The sequence below is a fragment of the Gordionus sp. m RMFG-2023 genome, chromosome 4, assembly GCF_954871325.1.
Source record: "Gordionus sp. m RMFG-2023 chromosome 4, tfGorSpeb1-WG-v2, whole genome shotgun sequence".
In the NCBI taxonomy this organism is placed as follows: domain Eukaryota; kingdom Metazoa; phylum Nematomorpha; class Gordioida; order Chordodea; family Parachordodidae; genus Gordionus; species Gordionus sp. m RMFG-2023.
The window spans coordinates 21,910,611-21,930,267 of NC_088778.1; the positions used below are offsets into that span (position 1 = coordinate 21,910,611).

The 19,657-nt window shown below is 26.3% G+C and overlaps 1 protein-coding gene across 1 annotated transcript in view; it reads left to right on the plus strand.

Moving 5' to 3' along the window:
- Nucleotides 1-19,657, plus strand: part of LOC135928719 (transformation/transcription domain-associated protein-like) — a 54,006-nt gene that overhangs the window by 16,974 nt on the left and 17,375 nt on the right. The window contains exons 20-47 of the mRNA XM_065465175.1: nucleotides 165-362; nucleotides 1,514-1,678; nucleotides 1,809-1,958; nucleotides 2,114-2,136; nucleotides 2,272-2,387; nucleotides 2,611-2,732; nucleotides 3,379-3,549; nucleotides 3,614-3,676; nucleotides 3,738-3,857; nucleotides 4,028-4,147; nucleotides 5,835-5,921; nucleotides 6,785-6,970; nucleotides 7,110-7,237; nucleotides 8,725-8,839; nucleotides 9,135-9,284; nucleotides 9,630-9,789; nucleotides 10,202-10,424; nucleotides 10,838-10,991; nucleotides 11,167-11,274; nucleotides 11,329-11,502; nucleotides 11,555-11,815; nucleotides 12,034-12,180; nucleotides 14,924-15,188; nucleotides 16,424-16,880; nucleotides 16,993-17,222; nucleotides 17,891-18,075; nucleotides 18,414-18,580; nucleotides 19,226-19,424. Of these exons, the coding sequence (XP_065321247.1) occupies nucleotides 165-362; nucleotides 1,514-1,678; nucleotides 1,809-1,958; nucleotides 2,114-2,136; nucleotides 2,272-2,387; nucleotides 2,611-2,732; nucleotides 3,379-3,549; nucleotides 3,614-3,676; nucleotides 3,738-3,857; nucleotides 4,028-4,147; nucleotides 5,835-5,921; nucleotides 6,785-6,970; nucleotides 7,110-7,237; nucleotides 8,725-8,839; nucleotides 9,135-9,284; nucleotides 9,630-9,789; nucleotides 10,202-10,424; nucleotides 10,838-10,991; nucleotides 11,167-11,274; nucleotides 11,329-11,502; nucleotides 11,555-11,815; nucleotides 12,034-12,180; nucleotides 14,924-15,188; nucleotides 16,424-16,880; nucleotides 16,993-17,222; nucleotides 17,891-18,075; nucleotides 18,414-18,580; nucleotides 19,226-19,424 (4,644 nt within the window). The remainder of the gene's footprint in view (nucleotides 1-164; nucleotides 363-1,513; nucleotides 1,679-1,808; nucleotides 1,959-2,113; nucleotides 2,137-2,271; nucleotides 2,388-2,610; nucleotides 2,733-3,378; nucleotides 3,550-3,613; nucleotides 3,677-3,737; nucleotides 3,858-4,027; nucleotides 4,148-5,834; nucleotides 5,922-6,784; nucleotides 6,971-7,109; nucleotides 7,238-8,724; nucleotides 8,840-9,134; nucleotides 9,285-9,629; nucleotides 9,790-10,201; nucleotides 10,425-10,837; nucleotides 10,992-11,166; nucleotides 11,275-11,328; nucleotides 11,503-11,554; nucleotides 11,816-12,033; nucleotides 12,181-14,923; nucleotides 15,189-16,423; nucleotides 16,881-16,992; nucleotides 17,223-17,890; nucleotides 18,076-18,413; nucleotides 18,581-19,225; nucleotides 19,425-19,657) is intronic.

Here is a 19,657-nt window from a genome sequence, read left to right on the forward strand (position 1 = left end):
AAACCTAAAGAGATAAATAAACATTCATTTATGAATGCTAAATAACTGATAACTATAAAAATAAACTTCATCATTCTATGCCTTTTTAATTTTTATCGTAAAATGTACATACAAAATCATTTTTAAAAAAATAAAATTATAAATGTGTTACACATTAATTAAAGGCCTTTCAATTGCCCATATTTCGCTACTTATCGGACAGAATAGTGTTTCTTTGTTATTCTCCAGCCTGGTACCAAAAAAATGGGGGTTGCATAGGTATTAATCTGCTCATTATCAAAAGTAACGAGCAATGGCTCTTAGACCACCATATTGAATACTTAAAGGCTCTCTTTTTCGTTTTGATGGATTTGACCAACGATGTAATTACTGTATATATGTATTTTAATTATTAATTAGCGTTGCCAATTCTTTATTTCATGTAAATAGCAATGGGTTTTGATAGCTAAAAATTTTTTTTCATAGTGCATATTCCGTCAGTTTTATTCATGGTCAACCACGCCAGAATGAACATAAAGCATTTATAATTATTAAAAATTTTTTCAATTTTTTACAATGGTCTATTTTGCCCGCTTTATAAAAAAAAGTTAAATAAAAATTTAGTCAAAAATTTTTTTTTTGTCAGTATCCCACCAGTACTAAATTATATTGAAGAGCTAAACAGGAATCCATATTTTTTTTATATAATATGTGCTTCTTTAATAAGGTATAAGGATTCTTTGTATGGGAATTCTTAAGTTACTTCACACTCAATTTTTATATTTTTGTGTTTTCGATATTCTTATTTTTGATTTTGAAGTTCTAAAAATGGAACTCAGGAATAATTTGACACCAAATATTAATATGATTATGGGTATAAAATAACCGTAACAGTGTTTCTAAAAATATAAGGAAAATTTTTTTTTTTTCAAAACTAAATATAGTATATCGAAATACACATCATTAAAATGCAAATTGAATGGAGATTTCAGATATATAAATATTTCTCATTTCTGATAAAAAGCTCAAATGGCACTAGTTTTTTTACAAACAATACAACCTTTTTTAAATAATAAAAAATAAAATTTTTATACGAATTGCTTAAAATCTTGCTTGTATAAAATCCTTTGATCTCTTTTTTTTTATACGAGCCAGTTAAAAATCCTCAGCTCGTATAAATGAATATTTTATTTTACGAGCTTTTTTAAAATTCTATCTCATGTAAATAAAGATAATGGTTCCCTTTTTTTTGCGAGGTTAGGTATTTTCGTTTTTTCTGCATTAAAAACACTTTTGAATTGAATATTTATTAATGTGAATATAGAGTTTGAAACATAATTTGAAGATCACAAAATTAAATATTTTTATGCATAAAAATCACAAAAGATTTTTTTAGAAAAGGGATTTGGAATTTAAGTAGAAAGAACTTGTTTGTATGCATTCTCAATAAAATCTTTGATGATTTTTTACTCTGAAGAGCATTTCAAACTCTGGTGGGTGTTAAATATACAAAATTTTAAAACATCTTTTAAAGGTTGCTAATGGGACGATTCAATTGGCCAAAAATGTTTTGAAAAAACTTGTAACCTCATGCACTTCCCATTTGCTTGATAGTTTAATTAGAGAATCGTGCACAAATTCGGTGTGCAAAGAATTGATTCTAAGAATTTCATCTCCAGTTAAAATAGTACGCAACGAGGTAATACTTTTCAAAGATTTTTCGTATACTTAGATTTAACAAGGGAAATAGTTTTTTTTGTTAATTTTTTAAAATATTGTTTTAATTATATTATTCTAACATATTGATTCATATTTTGTATTTTTTTTAGGCTATGGATAGCTTGAAGCTTTTATCTCGTCTAACTAATAAATCATTGACTGAACTAACTAATCCTTATAACTCAACTATTTATGATCTGATACCTCCTAAAAAGCATTTGCTGCGGCACCAATCTGTTAATTCACAATTTGGATTGATGGTAATATAATATAGTTAAATTTTAAGAACTTCCATTGATAAATTCAGTTAATAAATATGTATAATTTTTAGGAATTTTATTTAAAAAAAATATTATATTTTTTTTATCACATATCATAATTACCCCATAATTGCTAACCTATCAAAACACTTTAGGAAGCCGTCACATTTTGCTCAGGGTATTCTGATATAATTAACGAGGAAGATGCCAATTTTATTAATAAGGATCATGCTATTGATCATATTAATACGAATATTAATAAAAATATGGATCACAAAATATTTACCCTTGATTTATCGATCATTGAACACAGGGTATTTTTCACTGAACTCATGAGCTTGTGCGAAGCTGACGACACCCTTTTACTCAGGCTACCATGCTATAAAAACTTGAACAACGATATAACAGAATTAAAGAGGAGCGCTTTAAGTTATATATATAAATTTTTTTAAGATATTTTATTTATTACTATATTAAGTTATCTGTAAGCTGGGGAATAAAGAGTAAATCTAACTATTTATGTTAAAATAGCCATAATTTTTAGTCTTGTATAGAAAAAGCAGTGGTGATTTAAGCTTTCTTAAGCTCTTAGAGAATTTATCCTATATTAATTCTGTAAAATAAATCATATTATATCATATAAAATTAATAGAAGCACTTACTTCATGTCAATATATCAACCAGTATCAAGAAAAAATATTCAATATCCTTTTCAAAAACTTAAATTCCTCCAACCCCGATATACAACACACGGCTTTTAAGTGTCTTTCTTGCGTAATATACCAAATATTTAAAGTTTATAATGTAAAACCAAATTGATCGATGGCGCAGGTATGCGCAGCACATCTATTGTGACGCTACTAACATTTATTATTATAGGATTAGCAAAGAGCATGATTTTTTTGATTAAATCGTCATTTTTTGATATAAATCAAATTTTATAATATAAAAATAATTTAAAAACTATTCTCTGGAAGAAAATAACTCCTGAGGTAAAATGTAACATGCATTTATTTTAACTAACTTTAAAAAATGTTAACAATGTTAAATTATTTTAATTAATATTTATACATAAACTGGAACTAATAGTTATAAACTGCATCTGTCGTAACAGTATTAAGAAAGTATAGAACAGAATACATATTTATTAAACAGGAAAGCATAAAGATTATTTTTTAATTTTAACAATATTAAAATTTTTATAGGAGTTATACCAAATAAATATTTCAGGCTTAAAACAAGTGCAACGTATAAGATCATTTATGATAAAAATTAATAAAATATAGAAGTATTTTTATTTGAATACAAAAACTAATAATTATTAAAATAAAAACAAAAAAAAATCTTTATTATCAAGGCGATTTAGATCATGCCAACCTTATAATAATGAATAAAAACAATTTTCAAATTAAAAAAAAAGTACGTGAAGAAGCATCAGGTGGACATGGAATCCGTGCATCACTCTATCCGGAATTTGTTATTGATGCTAGGAGATTACCGCAACTTAACTCCAAATTTTCTGACTCGATTACTGTATTTTGCTAGACTGTTCCCTAACACTTTCAACGAAAAATTTTGTGAACATCTTATGGTTAATTTTTTTTAAAACAATATATAAATAATTTTAAAATTTATATATATTTCATTATTTTAAGACGCACATGATTACTTTATTGAAAGTACTTTCGTCAAAATCGGGTATCAAAACTCATTGCCAGGTAAAACTTGTAAACTTATAAATATATTTTATTTTTTTAAATATCGCAAATATTTATATAGGAATTAAAAGTTTGCGCAGAAATATTGAAAATTTTTTGTGCCCTTCCCATTGCATCTTCCCACATATTAGATTCGTTATGTATGCAAATTTTATCTTTGGATTCTATGTTCTTGAACGAAGTTAATATAAAATCATAATACACTATAAATAATTTATATATTATTTACTTTTTTATCAGATAAAAATTGGTAACGAGTTTAATAAGAAAGAAAGGAAGAAATAAAGAAAGAAAGGGGGAAAGAAAGAAATATAGAAATGAATATAATTAACTTTGTATAATTTTTTATAGATTATTATATACATCCGACCCGAGCTTTATAATCTTATCGCTATCTACCCAAAAGAAACTGTAACGATATTTTTAACGGACCCCAATATACATCAAGCTCCATATTACAATTTTTTCTTGGTGATATACTTTAAATTTTTTTTTTTTTAAAAAAATCATTTTCGACATTTTTTTGGGAACTTGTAAAAAGAATGACTATTTTTCAATCTAAAAATAATGTTATTGTATTATTAGAAATATATAATCAAACCTGTATAATTTGGGGTATTAATAATTTGGGTAACTCCTTAATTTTACTAAAATTTTGAGTCTCAATCAAATTCCTATTAACTACTATATTAGAAAATGGATTAATTGGATAACAGTCTATTTTGAAGTGGGTACATTTTAATAATTTTTGTCTATTATATGCGTTTAGACCTCTATAAAGTGAGCATTTGTTTTTTTAGGGTCATATTATAAAATTTTATCATCTTTTTAAAAGTATCCTTATCAAATAACAAAATTAATGAAGAAAACAAATATAACGAGTATCTTTGTTTAAAAAATATAAGGTTATTCACAAAGAGATATGCTAAATGATTTAATATTTCTAAAGGAACTGTTTAAGATATTTATATATCCAAAAATATTATCAAACGCTTTGCAAATAATCGTACCATAAAATTAATTATATATTTTTTTTCTTATTTTATAAGCAATCATTTCATAATATTTTAGTCTTATAAATTTATGTATACATACATAGTTTTACTTTGATGAATTAATAAAATAATAAATTATTTTGTGGTTGGGCATCACTTTTGTTGCTAAACTAAGAATGTAACAGATGCTAAAATATTTTTTTAATAAAAAGTCTTATTGGGAAACTAGTTAAGTTGAGCAAAAATCTTGGAGACGGGTTTGACTATTGGAGACGGGTTTGACTATATAATAATTTAGGAAAGTTCAAATGGCGTGTTTCATAAAAACGACCACATTAAGAAATTTAAGAGTAATTTAGTTACATCACTGTTTGCTTGAATGATGGGAGTTATTATATTTGGAAGAGTTAATTAACATTGATTTTATTTTTTTTTATATTTGTTGAAAATACCTCTCTATACCAGGCTATGCATTAAAATCTTTTAATACCCCAATATTCCCTATTAAGTTGAGTCAAGACTAGATGAAGGCCATTCCAATACCCATTATTATACATTCAGAAGACTTATTCCTACATATTTTTTCCCCTCAATGTTTATTTTCCTCAGTTTTCCAATAACTTTTTCCCCGTTGAGATAGCCATGTTACTCTGCCTTTAAAGAATTATTTTTTATCTGCCACATATATAATATGTACTTGATGTTATATACCTTTTATTCTAAGCTCTTATATGATTATTTATAAAATAGTTATCTTGATAACAAATTTTACGTCCAATATGTTTTAGCATGTAAAAGATTGTTTGTTATATAAAAAGTTATATATTATTAACTTGGCTATACGAAGGTTTCTAAAAAGGACATGGTATTTTCCTCTTCTGATATTTAAAGCACACTTATTTCTTCTTTTATTGATCATCCCATCAAAACAATAAATATTTTGACAGCATAATTGAAGCTTTATCAGATAAGAATTTTTAAATGGCTCTTTTAAAATTGTTTGGTACTATGAAAGCAATTTTGCTTGCGATCCATCAGCTGTTGAGTCGCATCGCGATCACGGAAAATTCAGACTATTATACGGCACACATCATTGTGATATACTTCCTTAATTTGGTTTTACTTAAAATATATTTAAACCTATTAATTTATAAAATATTTAGACCATGATAAAGCACGTAGAAGCCAAATCAATTATCGACTGTATTTTAAAAGATTTCGTATGTTTGGAACGAATCATATCTGAAAAGGTATATTGAATCCTCAATTTTAGGAGTTTATAATATTTATTAGTTAAAAAAAAATATATAGATAATATAGGTAGACATAGCCCAACACGCGAACCTGACACCGTGGTAAAAATTATGATTGGGCCAAATAAATTGTGCATATTTTATACCCCGTGCTAAAAAAACCCAGATAAAAACATTCCACTGGTAGGTTCGGGCAGCGCCATTCCGCCGCTACCTTTAATAGACAATTTAAAATGCTCTTATATTATAATTTAAATTATATATTACCATATATTATTTTTTGGAATCTGTTCAAATATAAATACGGAAAGAACTTTTTTTAGGTTAAGTTCAAACTCTGTTTCGAGTTCTGTATACTTTTTTTTATCTAGGAGGTAGGTAGCATTGAATCTTAAGGAATTTAAAAAGTTAAATTCTAAAATCTAAGGTATACTTTTAAAAAAACGATTTACGAATATAATTATTGTACACCTAATCATTCTTAATTTAAATCTTTGTATAAAATCGAAAAAAGATTTAAATCAAAATATCAATAATATATTATAAATATAATTGAATGAATTTATCACGTTCTATCTAACTCCTGATAAAAAAAATTAAGTTAGGATCAAAATTCCGGAGAGATATTTTTAAAGTAATAAAAATATTTAATGTTAACTGATGGGCATGGCATGGTGTTCTTAATTTAAAATAACTCCTGTAATAATGATCCATATAAAGTTAATCATAATACGGCTAAAGACGTTTTTCCTCATCGTTAGCTACTTTTATTATTAAATAGAACTTTCAAATAAATAATCAAGCCACTCTTTATATAATGACTAAGTTCGCTTGTTATAAATCTTTCCTTTTTTATATAGGCTATTTATATCGAAACGAACAAGGATTGGAGCTTGACCAGTAATTCGGCAGAAAGCAATGAAAGTAATATGGAAACTGATGGTTGCCGCACTGACGACATCTTGGTTTGCTTGTTCGTTTCCTTAAAAACTATTTACATCGTATCTAAAGAACGCCACGAATGGATAGGAGGCTTGCACGAAATCGTTATTCTAATTACATTATTATTTATTTTTCTTCTATTTCTCAATTTTCTTTTTGCTTGCGCTTAAAATATCGATTATTATTTCTCTTTTTTTTAAAGTTTACTTACATATTTTCTTTAATATAAATGAAAATTAAAAGGTAAAATCACTGCGTTCCATTTGGAAGAATCAAAATTTTCAGAATATTTTTGCGGAGAATAACGCTTTTAATAATGATTTCTGGGATATTCCGAGATTGTTGGTTCACGTGCTTTTGACTTATTTTAAGTCAGTATTTTTGTTGATGATTATATAAAAATATTTAACTGAATACTAAATTTCATAGCGAGAAATTATTATTATAGTCTTGCAGAGGTCAAATTATTTTAAACCTGGTTTGGATTAAAATTTTTCATTATTTTCATGGGGTTTTTTTTTAAAGAAATTTTAGTTATAATTTTGTAATTAATTTACAGCGCTTGTAGCGCACTCTCCTTATTTTTTTTCAATTATTTATTTTTTTAGCGTTCTACTTAGCTACTTTCAAAAAAAAATAAAGAATATTACTATAAATATGAAAATTTAAATATAATATCATAATTAATTATAATTTTTATTTATTGTTCATTTTTAATTTTGAAATTTATTATTTCATATTATATACCTAAATCATCGTATAAATTAATGCCAGCGCAAAGGATAACGTCAGACAATAATAATATTAATGAAGTGGATGGTACCTTAAAAGAAAATGTTCTTAATAACAATAATACAAATTTTCCAAAATTTTTAATATTTTTTGGTGATTTTTTTGAAAAATTGTTTTTTGTTGTTTTCTATCGAATAATTTTATTTAATTATATTTAGATTATCACAATTGATTATACTTATAAATATTACCATACTAACAAGAATATTGTAGTAAATATTTTTTAAAAATTTATATTAGGTGTTATATTTGAATATCGTATATATTCAAAATGAAGTTATATATTTTAAAGGGACGTTTTATATTTTAAAAGGACGTTATTTGTATATTATATTATTATAACTTTCCGACATGTAATATTATATTATCGAGGTTAATCAAATTGCATATTATTAGAAGTTAAATTGGATAATTATATAAATGTATATATACAAATGAATTACGAAAATTTAAATATAATATCATAATTAATTATAATTTTTATTTATTGTTCATTTTTAATTTTGAAATTTATTATTTCATATTATATACCTAAATCATCGTATAAATTAATGCCAGCGCAAAGGATAACGTCAGACAATAATAATATTAATGAAGTGGATGGTACCTTAAAAGAAAATGTTCTTAATAACAATAATACAAATTTTCCAAAATTTTTAATATTTTTTGGTGATTTTTTTGAAAAATTGTTTTTTGTTGTTTTCTATCGAATAATTTTATTTAATTATATTTAGATTATCACAATTGATTATACTTATAAATATTACCATACTAACAAGAATATTGTAGTAAATATTTTTTAAAAATTTATATTAGGTGTTATATTTGAATATCGTATATATTCAAAATGAAGTTATATATTTTAAAGGGACGTTTTATATTTTAAAAGGACGTTATTTGTATATTATATTATTATAACTTTCCGACATGTAATATTATATTATCGAGGTTAATCAAATTGCATATTATTAGAAGTTAAATTGGATAATTATATAAATGTATATATACAAATGAATTACAAATAAAATTCATTATTGTTTTTAAAACATAATCGATTTAATAATAGGTATAATTACGAAACTCAAAAGACGATACTGTTTGAATTATCGTTGTCCTCCAACAACAAATACATGGAGAGCATGGAAGAACTCAAAATTTTTATACGCGACGATATTACTAAAGTTTTACATGTTGATTTTAAAATGATATATTTACCAGTACCACTTGGTGTTTTAAATGCACTATATTACATTTTTTGATGTTACCTTACAGCAGTGGTTTGAATCCGTTTTAATTTTTCCTTAGTGAGTTGAGTTTTTTTAAAAAAAAGGGTTGGTGTTAATAAAATTTAAGAGTGGGTTTAAAATACGTGAGATTATAACATTTTGGCCCCTTAAAACTATAATTTAAGCTTTAACAATATATTTATCCGTAATTAATTTAAAACGTATATTTTATTTATATATAATATTTAAGTATTCATGTAGCTGGAAGAGAAAACTATTCTCCGCGTTTTTGGATATTTATTCCGATCCTGAATGGAATGAATATATTAAAGCTTCAATATTCCAAAATGTTTTATATCCCCTTTTCGAGGATGCCTTTAAAGCTGGGCAAACAGATCAGGTAGAATAATATTACAGATCCTTGAATTTCATTTTAAGTAGGAGTATAATAAGGGTTAAAGGGTGATGTTGTTGAAAAACATGTTTGTTTTCAACGAAAAAATATTGAAATATCTTTAGCCAATAAATGTCCACAGATAATTGCCTCACTCACGACCGATTTGAAAAACTAGCATAGTAAAAAAAGATCCTTTTTTCATTACTAGTTATATATAGAATATAACTAAGTTAACCTGGAAAATAAGAAATATATTGATGTATGTTATCGCATATTCTAAAATAATTTTAAAAATCTAACTTTAAAAATTATTAAAAAATTTAAATTATAATATTACTATCTTGCAAGATTATATTGATGGAGGCCAACGAAAATATGAGCAAACATGAATTAGGCGAAGAGAAAGATGAAAAAAATTTGTTTAAAATTTTTGTGGATGTATGTATTCAAACTCCGCAAGAATTGCAGCAACAACGCTCTAGCAAGCACTCTCCTCAACCAGAAAAAAGTTTATGTCATTCATTTTCATTTTATTTATAATTTTTTTAAAAAAAGTTTAAACTAACAAAGAATTGATTGCCCTGAAAATTAAGATAGAATCCAGCTCAAAAAACAATCTTTGGTTGTCTTGATATCGATCCGGTCTTTGAACTACTACATCTTAAAGTTAAAAATTATATATGGGTCCTATTACGGTCTTCAATCCGGGCTTTTGATTTTGATCCAACCTTTAACCTTCACTAATTGAAAAATGCAACTTCGATAAACATTGACCATAATTTTTTTTTTTATCAATCAAATTATTACCCTTGTTTACCAAGTTCTATTTTTTAATATGGCTATTTAATTTAATGAATTTTGTGTTTTACTTTTTGTAAAATTTAACTTAACTTATTTTTTTAAATACCTTAATTTTACAGGCACTACTACAATTTCTCCGGTTATTTGTAATGAGCTCAAGATAGCCATATTAAAAATGGCTTCTCTCTTTATTCAATATTACACTACTACTTGTGTTGTGCCTTTACCTGCAAATACTTCCGCTGATATATCTCAGACAACATCATCCACCACGCTTAGCGATAATTTACAAACTTCGACCGCCAGTTCTGGAGCTACGACTAATAATAGCGCCATTAATAAGTTATAATTTGATATTGAACTTAATGTTAGATATCAAAAATATGAATAATGAAGTTATACCTTTTTATAAAGATAAACATCGCATCCTGCCTTTTGTATTTATTCATTTGAAAAATTATCAGTTGTAATTATAATTTATTTAAAGAGATTTTGATACTAGTTTAATCTATCAGAAAAGATAAATGAAGCGTTCAGCGAAGGAATGCTAAGTTAAAAAAGTATTTATTCAGCTTAATATATGACATAACACACTTTGAATTGTTAAAAAAAGATGCTAACAGTAATAAAATTGGTAATAAAATTGCTCGGATAAATAAAATTATAGAAAATATATTTTTCTCTTTAAAAATTATCATATACAAATGACAATTATTTGATAGAAACTCTTATAATATAAAATGTGTATCTTTAAGAAAACAAAATGCTCTTTTGAGAAAATTGGTGACATTTGCGTGGCCTTGTTTGCAAAATCAGGTGTGTATGGACCCTGCAGTTAAATACAATGGGCACTTATTGTTGGCTCATATAGTCGATAAATTTAGTATTCATAAACGTATCGTGATTCAGGTTATCATTTTTTTTAAAAATCCATTTGATGTTTAATTGGAATATTTCAGATTTAACATATCCTAATCTTCATTTTATAATTTTATTCTTCTAGTATCATCATAAAAACTAAATTCTTTATATTATCTATCCTATGTATAATTTATATAAAAATTTTTTTAATAATTAACATTAGGTTTTTCATTCCCTGCTTAAGGCCTCTTCATCCGAAGCCAGGAATATCATCAAAAGAGCGTTGGAAATTATAGTTCCAGCTATTCCTAAGAAAGTTGAAAATGGATTGGTAAAATTAAATTTAAACAATTATTATTCATAATGTATCTTCTATTTTTTTTAGACTATGTTGACATATTGGACCAAAAAAATTTTGTTGGAAGAAGGTCACACCCTAAATCAGTTGGCTCATTTGTTGCAGATTTTATGCACCAACAAAGAAATTTACTATTTATCTCGACATTCTCTCATACATCTCATCCTAAGTGCTATGACCAAATTAGGGTTTAGTGGAAATGTAACAAATATTTAAATCTTCGTCCTTTGAAATAATTCATATTTTTTTACAGAATACGACTGAAAACAAGAAATTGGTAGTTGATATGGCTGAGGTTATAATTGAATGGGAATATAAAGCTATTACCGATAAAAATCAAGCAGCGAATATTATTAGCAACATCAAACCGGAATTAAGTATCAATGATAGCTCTAGCCAAACACTCTCATCAACAAGCCCTGTCGTTACTGCCAATATAACCATAGAAGCAAAACCTTTTGGTTCTGCGGTGGGTGAAAATATCATCAACTTTTTGATTAGGATAGCATGCCATGTAATAAAAATTTTTTGTTTTATTTATTTTATACAACCAGATTTATTAAGCTTAGCTTATCTTTTGAAAAGAATTTTTTATTTGTTAACTACTTTGTATTTATTTTCAAAACACGCATAATTCCTTTAAAAGGGATTTAATTTAGCCAAACCCAAAATGATCTCACTTTAAAGTTTGCTTGTACCATTATGTTAAAAAAATGTAAATTTATATACTAGATAACCGAAATATCTCCGGCTCAAAACAACATCTCTGAATATATAACGAATAAATGCCATAGTTTGTTGCTAAAAGCCTTGGGAATTCCCGATATGCTTAATATACAACTAAAATTTTCGTGGATGGATAAAATTTTGACATCCTTAGTACTTATATTTTGTCAATGATTATGATTAATTCTGCAATGTGTTCGTTAATGCGACGATTTTATTTAAAATTTTTAACTTCATATAAATTTTTAATAAAATATCCATGTTATTTTAAATGTTTTTTTTAGCAACTTAAAAAAAATATTGTTATTTTTTAGCAGAAAGATTTTTTTAATACTGTAAAAATTTCTAAAAAATGAACCTGTTCTACGTTCATTAATAAAAATCGAACGCATTCATGTCCAACCGTCACCTCAAAAAAAGAACGTATGAATAATATTTTTTTAAAATTTCTATTTGATTTAATAATAAATAAATGCCTTATATTTTTTATGGCCATGTTTAAAATTAATAGTGTTATTTTAATACATATAAATACAATATAATATAATATAGTGAATATAAAAATTTCTTATTAATTTTTATATATAATATAAATTTGAATTTATAAAATATATAAATTTATAATGTTTTAAATTGTGTTCAACAATTAAAATATAAAACTCTTGAGAAAAACTTTAAAATAATAGTAAAAATAAATAAATACTAAAAGATAATTACTATTTTTATCTATGTATATAATATATAAGGAATACGCCTATGAAATACAACAATAAAAAATAAATTATTAACAGGCTACTTATAGTTATATTATATTATATAAAATAATAATTATTTCAATCAAATGTTTCTTTAAATCACATTTTGCATATCATTTGGTAGGATAGAATTAGTTCCTTGGATTTAGGATGCTACTGTAAAGTATATTTTATTTGGGCCATGGTAATGTTATTGAGAATCAGAAAATGAAATAACAACATCCATGTTTATGTTAATCTATAAAATATAAATAATAATATCAAATTAATAAATTATAATATAAGAATAGTGCCGGGTTAAGAAAAATTTAATGTGATAAAGGGAGCAGTTTATTAAAAAAAAAATAACCCTTTTTCTTAAAATATTTCGATTATTATTTTTTTTATTTTCATTAAATAATAAGAAATTTTCTAAAATTAAATAAACTTAAAAAACGAATGCGTTTGTCAAGAAAAAAGGAACGCTTTCACGTTCAAAGTTTGTCAAAAATAAAAAGAACACCCGTTCATCATTTCTTCAAAAAAAACGAACTTCGTTCATGATCGCGTTCATCGTTTATAAATTAAATTTTTTTTTGATTTTCAGATCTTTGCCTTATAAATACGAATATATTTTATATACTCCATATTTATTCAGATTACCTTATAATTTTTAGAACCCTTAGGCCACAAAATTAGACATCTTATAAACGAGGCCAACAATTAACTTATATATTTTTTATTTTCATTTTAGTTTTTTTTTAGTTTATAGAATGGAAGGGTGAGCTGGCTACGAATAAGTGCCCCCACATCAGATCAAATGGGATTTTGGAAAAGGATGGATTGATTACAGTCGTTATTATGAAGGCGTATGTGGGACAGGTTACCCGTTTTTTATAAGGATTTATTCATATCAATAAAAAGGGAAAGCGACTCATTTGTATTTTAACTTTAGGTTAGCTACCTGTTTTATAAACACATCAGACAACAAAAATAAATTCACCGGAAGCACCGTTGAAGAAACGTTAGGAAAGAGGGGAAAAAATTTTAAGAGGGAACAAGTTTTAGGAACACCAAATTTTTCCTATTTTAGTTGTTTTCGTTCTATTCTACCTTAATTGCACCTTTCTTGAACCTTTTTTAAAAATGAAGATGATCGCAGTTTCCTTATTTCATTTTATGTCTGATCACTTAAATATCGATATATTTTTCTTTTACTTTTTTTGATAACTTAATATGAAAATGTAGCAATCACCTTTGAATAAATAATTATTATGCATATAAATTTGAATTGTGTGAATATAACTAAATTGCTTTATTTATTTTTGTGTATAAATTATTAAGTAAAAATTGTTATAATTTGTTAATTAGTTAAAGTAAAATTGAAGTTAGAATCCTTGTGTTTAGTATAAAGGATTTTAAACCCTTGTCGACAATAGGACCATACTCCCCGAGTTTAGAATCGGTTCCCCTTTGCTATTGTTCTTTTTCAAATATATACCCATCTATGAGATGAACATGTCATTTTATTTATTATATTTAGTTTATATATAATTTGATTAAATTTAAGAAAACAAGGGATACATTATTCACTATTAGAAATTGACTTGAAATAAAAAGAGATGATCGAAAAAATTTTGTTTCTAAATCAAGTGTATCCCCATTAGCGGCGAAACATATATTAAACAGGTTTATGAAACCTATAATTATCATTATAGTATCTCCTTTTACTTTAATATACCGCACGGGGACGAACCCTCTCCTAACTATTATTTTTATTTTACGGAGGTAACTTAAAGTATTTTATTGTTTTATTTTTTGATGCGTTCATCTAATAGGTTGTTAACCTAAAGATAAAGTACAAATTAGTGGCCAAGTTTTTTCCCTCTTTTTTTAATTTTAGATTCTGGGTTCTATTATTGATATGACTAAATTCCTAACGAAAACGGATTCCCTTACCCTAATACCGGTGATAACGAACATCTTTGATCCCTCCCCTTCCATCTCGTGGGACCTGACATGGAGGTACTATAAGTCGAACCCTATGCTTATAACCTATATTTTTAATTGAGTTCTTTTTAAAATTACAATTTTAATAGCAAGTAATACGATGAAAAACCTTTCCCTTGCCAATTTATATAATATACATAATATATAATAAGGAAAATTTGAAGACTCAATCATCCCAAATCGCAACTCCCCCTATACATTCGACTCCTTCGCCTTCAATGACTCCCTCTAACTCTTCCTCAGGCTCTTCCAATATTGTCACAACGCCTCAACCCCAATTGACTCAACAGCAATTACAGCAACAAAAAGTCAGCATCAATGCTGTTTGTTCACTTTTAGATACGCTGAGCTATACTGGTCTTTTGGGGAAATTGTGTGGCGCACCTAAGGAAAGCGTGGCTAGCAAACGAGAAAAAAGTTTTGATTAAAAAAATATGCTTGGCTATCTAAGGGGAGTAATTTAGTGTAGGGTTTAGGGTTGAGTAATAATTTTTTTAATTGTATAATTTTTATGTAAATTAATAAATATGATATTTAAGATATTTAAGTAGTTGAGGAAATAGTGTTGTTAAAAAAATATCTGTGACTAGTTAAATTTTTTAAATATATCGACAAAAATAACAGATGTTAATTAAATATGAAGCTCATTCCTTATCTTTATATATGATGAGTTCCCAAATTTATTTTATTTTAAATGCAAGCCTCGCGTATTTCAAGCCCTCATTTAGAACGTTAGTTTAATGGAACCTTATTTTTTTTGGGGGGGGGGGGAATATCCAGCCTTTTAGACGCCAATTTTGATAAAAATTTAATGTAAAATTAAATAAAAGCCCAATTTTAAAAGCAAATACTACATATGGTATACATTTTTTGGTGCAAATAAATATTATATTATGATATTATTTTTTTCAGTGTAAAATTATTCATGATATTTTATTTCGGTCGTGACTAAAACTGACGCCCGTGATACTCCTTATTATCTCAATATTACTTATATTAATTTTGAAAAAAAAATCAGAAAATGCTACGTTGTGCATTATAGATACAATAATTTGTAATAGAATTTTAATTGATGGTTTTATCTTTTTACAAATAATTTTAATTTATCTTTAAAATTAAAACAAATGAATTTATTAAATTGTTCTCAATAACAATGGTGGAGAAGGACTAATCTAAGCTTAAGCGAGGCTCTTGGGACTTACTCACAAAAAACTGCAGATATCCCTATATCTTTTTTTAAATTACGGAAATACACATAGGACCTGGTCTGCTAGTCTCTGATTTATATAAAATAACTTTTCTCACTAGTTATTGATAAGGTTGATCATATTTTGGAAATATAACTACAATTCATGGATGATAGGATATCATGCCTGAATGACGATATTGATGGGCTTTGAGTCCTGAAGATTTACTTTTAAAAAGTAACTAATAATTGTATTTAGTTACATTTCAAAAGCAATTTTTAACAAATTTGGAAAAGTTGAAGAAAGGCATATAAGTATCACTTGATACTAATTAGCTATAGATAGCCAAGATATTGAATATCATTAACTATTTATTTTTTTTTACAAAGGAAACCCTTCTATTTCAAATTTCTAAAAATATTTCAAATTATATATTTTTTAAAACCTGTTTCCTCCCCTCAAAAGTATCCGCGAATATTGATTTTCCTGAAGTCCATAACCCTCAATCTCCTCGATTAAATAGAGCAGCTGGTGAACGTCTAAATTTTAAACAATTATCCAAAGTTCTCAATTGGTGCCTCCTAAATTCTCTTCCGTCCACCCCTTCTAATTTACAATGTGATTTATCGCCAAACTATCAACTAGCACCTTCAATGCCCGAAAATTGTCTCCCATCTCATGGAAATATTAATAATTCTTTACTTTACAAAGCTTATGGTATCAAGATAGGTAAAGCCGTTAGAAGTTTTACTAGTCGACTGGTGAAATTGGCCCCTACCACCCATTGCAACGCATTTTTAACTTCTCAACATTCTTCAATTCTCTCCAATACTTCTAAAATTACCTTTTACCCGATCGAACTCGAAGATTATTACGGAAAAATAACCTTGATTATCGGGGAATATCTGGGCTCGCTCGAAAAGTTATTATTTTTTATATTTTCGTTAATTATAAATATACTAATATAATTTTAGTTTTTCATTTAATATTTTTTTTTTAAAGAAATTGTTTGATATTTTCTTCTATTTATTCAGAATTCATGGTAATCAACTCCCCATTCTACACCATATTCTCTCCCTTTTGAGTTATTGCTGTGAGGGAAACCCACATTTTGTGGACAGATACATACCGTCTTTCATGAGAGTGTTTCAAAAGATAGTGAAAGATCACATATCCTCCTGTTCTATGCAATCCTCTTCTCCTCCAGAAACCGCGTCTTCTCCATTCTCAATCAATTCTTCCCCAGTCACCTATAATGATTCTCGTAAATATAAAATCTCTACTGGAATTATTTTAGCGCTATGCTCCTTCTTGTATTTTAAATAAGATTGGTTACTTATTGAGAAAAATAACAGTAATAGATCTAGATTTTTGGGTCTTGATTAGATATTGTCTCGGCCGGTAAAGATTTTTGAAAGGATTTTTTGACCTGGTCTATAATTGTTTTTTTAATGGCCCGTCCCCTAAAATAATCTTGGATAGGTGCTCGGCCTGTAAAAGAATTTTGCTCATGTTGCCGGGCCTGGCATGTAATTATTTTTTTATAGGATAAAATAATATTTTAACCTTTAAAATAATTCCGGGCCTGCCGGTAAAAATATTTTTTACAGGCCCGAGATATTTTGCACAAATTGCTAGGCGCTATTTTATTTTTATATTTGTAGATCTCTAGTTATTTTATTTTAAAGTAAGTTGATTAGGTATTTTGAAAAAATACATTTATTGAATTATTTCGAGCACGACATATATTATGAGGTATTAATCCCAAATCCGACTCAATCCGATTTCTTAATATGATGACACTTCGTTTTATTTAAATATTTTACCCCGCTACCTGAGCACATTTTATTACTTTTTTGCTCTTAAAGAAAAAGCAAAATATTCATACTGAATTTACCAGATAAATATTTTAATTGTTATAATTTATACAAGTAATAAAGCCAAGGGACTGTATCATCCAATGCCTAGATCTGATCAAAAATCGTTTGATCATAATGAGTAATGAGATGAGGAAGAACTTTGTGGGAAACATTTTGATTGGTTTAATCGAAAAATCTACCGACACTAAATTGATAGAATTTATCATTGGATTAGTAGGGGAATGGCTTCAAAATAAAGTACTTGTAAATAATTCAGTATAATATATAAAATATAAGTAAACGAGGATAGGATATAAAATACAAGTATTAAGCAGGGGCTTATTATATAATGATTCTTCGAAGGAGCAGATATTTCTATTTTAAACCAAATTTCAATATTAATTTTTTAACATATTTTTATTTAATTTTATTTTATGGAAATAAAAAAAATTATTAAATATTAACAAAAAAATATAATTAACAAAATATAATATATATCAAAAAAAGCAAAATTATTAAATTAGTTTAAGATGTATTTTAAATGAATTTGAATAAATTTATTTAACAATTTTTAAATGAAAATATTTCATATTTAGGATCGTCTAGTTTCCAGTATAGTTAATCAAGCACCTTCTCTTAGAGAAAAATCTATCATATTAGTTAAATTGACTCATTGTATTGAAAAACGTTTCAATGATGTCCAATGCTTGAAATACAAATTTTTGGAACTTATTCTTTTTGTTTATCAAGATGAAGAGTTGAGGTAAAACCCTTTTTTGAACTACATTTATATTTATGTATAATAAATATAAAAACAATTAAATATTAATAATTAGATGTTTATCGATTACTTCTTACATATGAGAAGTGAACATCAATAATTTTTATTTACTTATAGCTTATCTAGTTCTTGGATCTTTTAACTTCGTGACGATAAATATAAACTCGTTTGTATTTCCTTTTATTTGCAAGAGACGAAAATTGTCTGATAGAATTGACCTATCTCTCTTATATTGCTTCCAATTGAGCATTAGTTTTTTTTTATTTAAAAAGTTATAACGCCATTACTTCTAAACTGAAACGTTTTTTCTAAAATATTTTTTAAATTTAAGCGATTTTAAAAAAAATTTTAACTTTACAAAAGATAAAATTATTATGCATATATTTTATGTTGAAAAAAAAAATAATGTTATATCAACATTATCTGTAAACATTTTTTATTTATTATAAATTAAAAATATGCCGTCAATTTTTTTTAACCTTTAAAATGAAATAAATTTATTTTATATACTAATAACAACAACAGTGTATATTTCCCAAAATATTATTATAGCCAAACCCCGAAACTGATATATTTTACAAGAATATTATTTGGCATTATTTAAAATTGTTATTTTTATGCAATAAGCTCGACTGAATTGACCTCTAAATTAGAGTCGGCTTACCTATCAGGCCTTCGTTGTTGGAATCCAGTGTTGAGACAAAAGTTTTTCGACCATTTTCATAAAAATATAGGGCTCAGCGTTTATGACCGCCTTTTCTACATAGTTTCCTGCCAAAATTGGGAGACCCTGGGTTCTCATTTTTGGATCAAACAGTGCATACAAGTCAATAAAAAAAATTAATTTATATTATTAAGGAACAATTATTTTATATTGCTATTTGTCAGGACCCCATAGCACGATGGGGAAGGGGTGCTAATCAATTTGCTATTTGAAATCTCCTGGGGGGAGGGTACCCTCTTATTCATCAGTCATCATATAAGTCAGTATTGAATCATTTTATATTTTAGGCATCAAGGAGGTCTCATTATAATTGGCTTAAGGAGATGGGGGGGGGT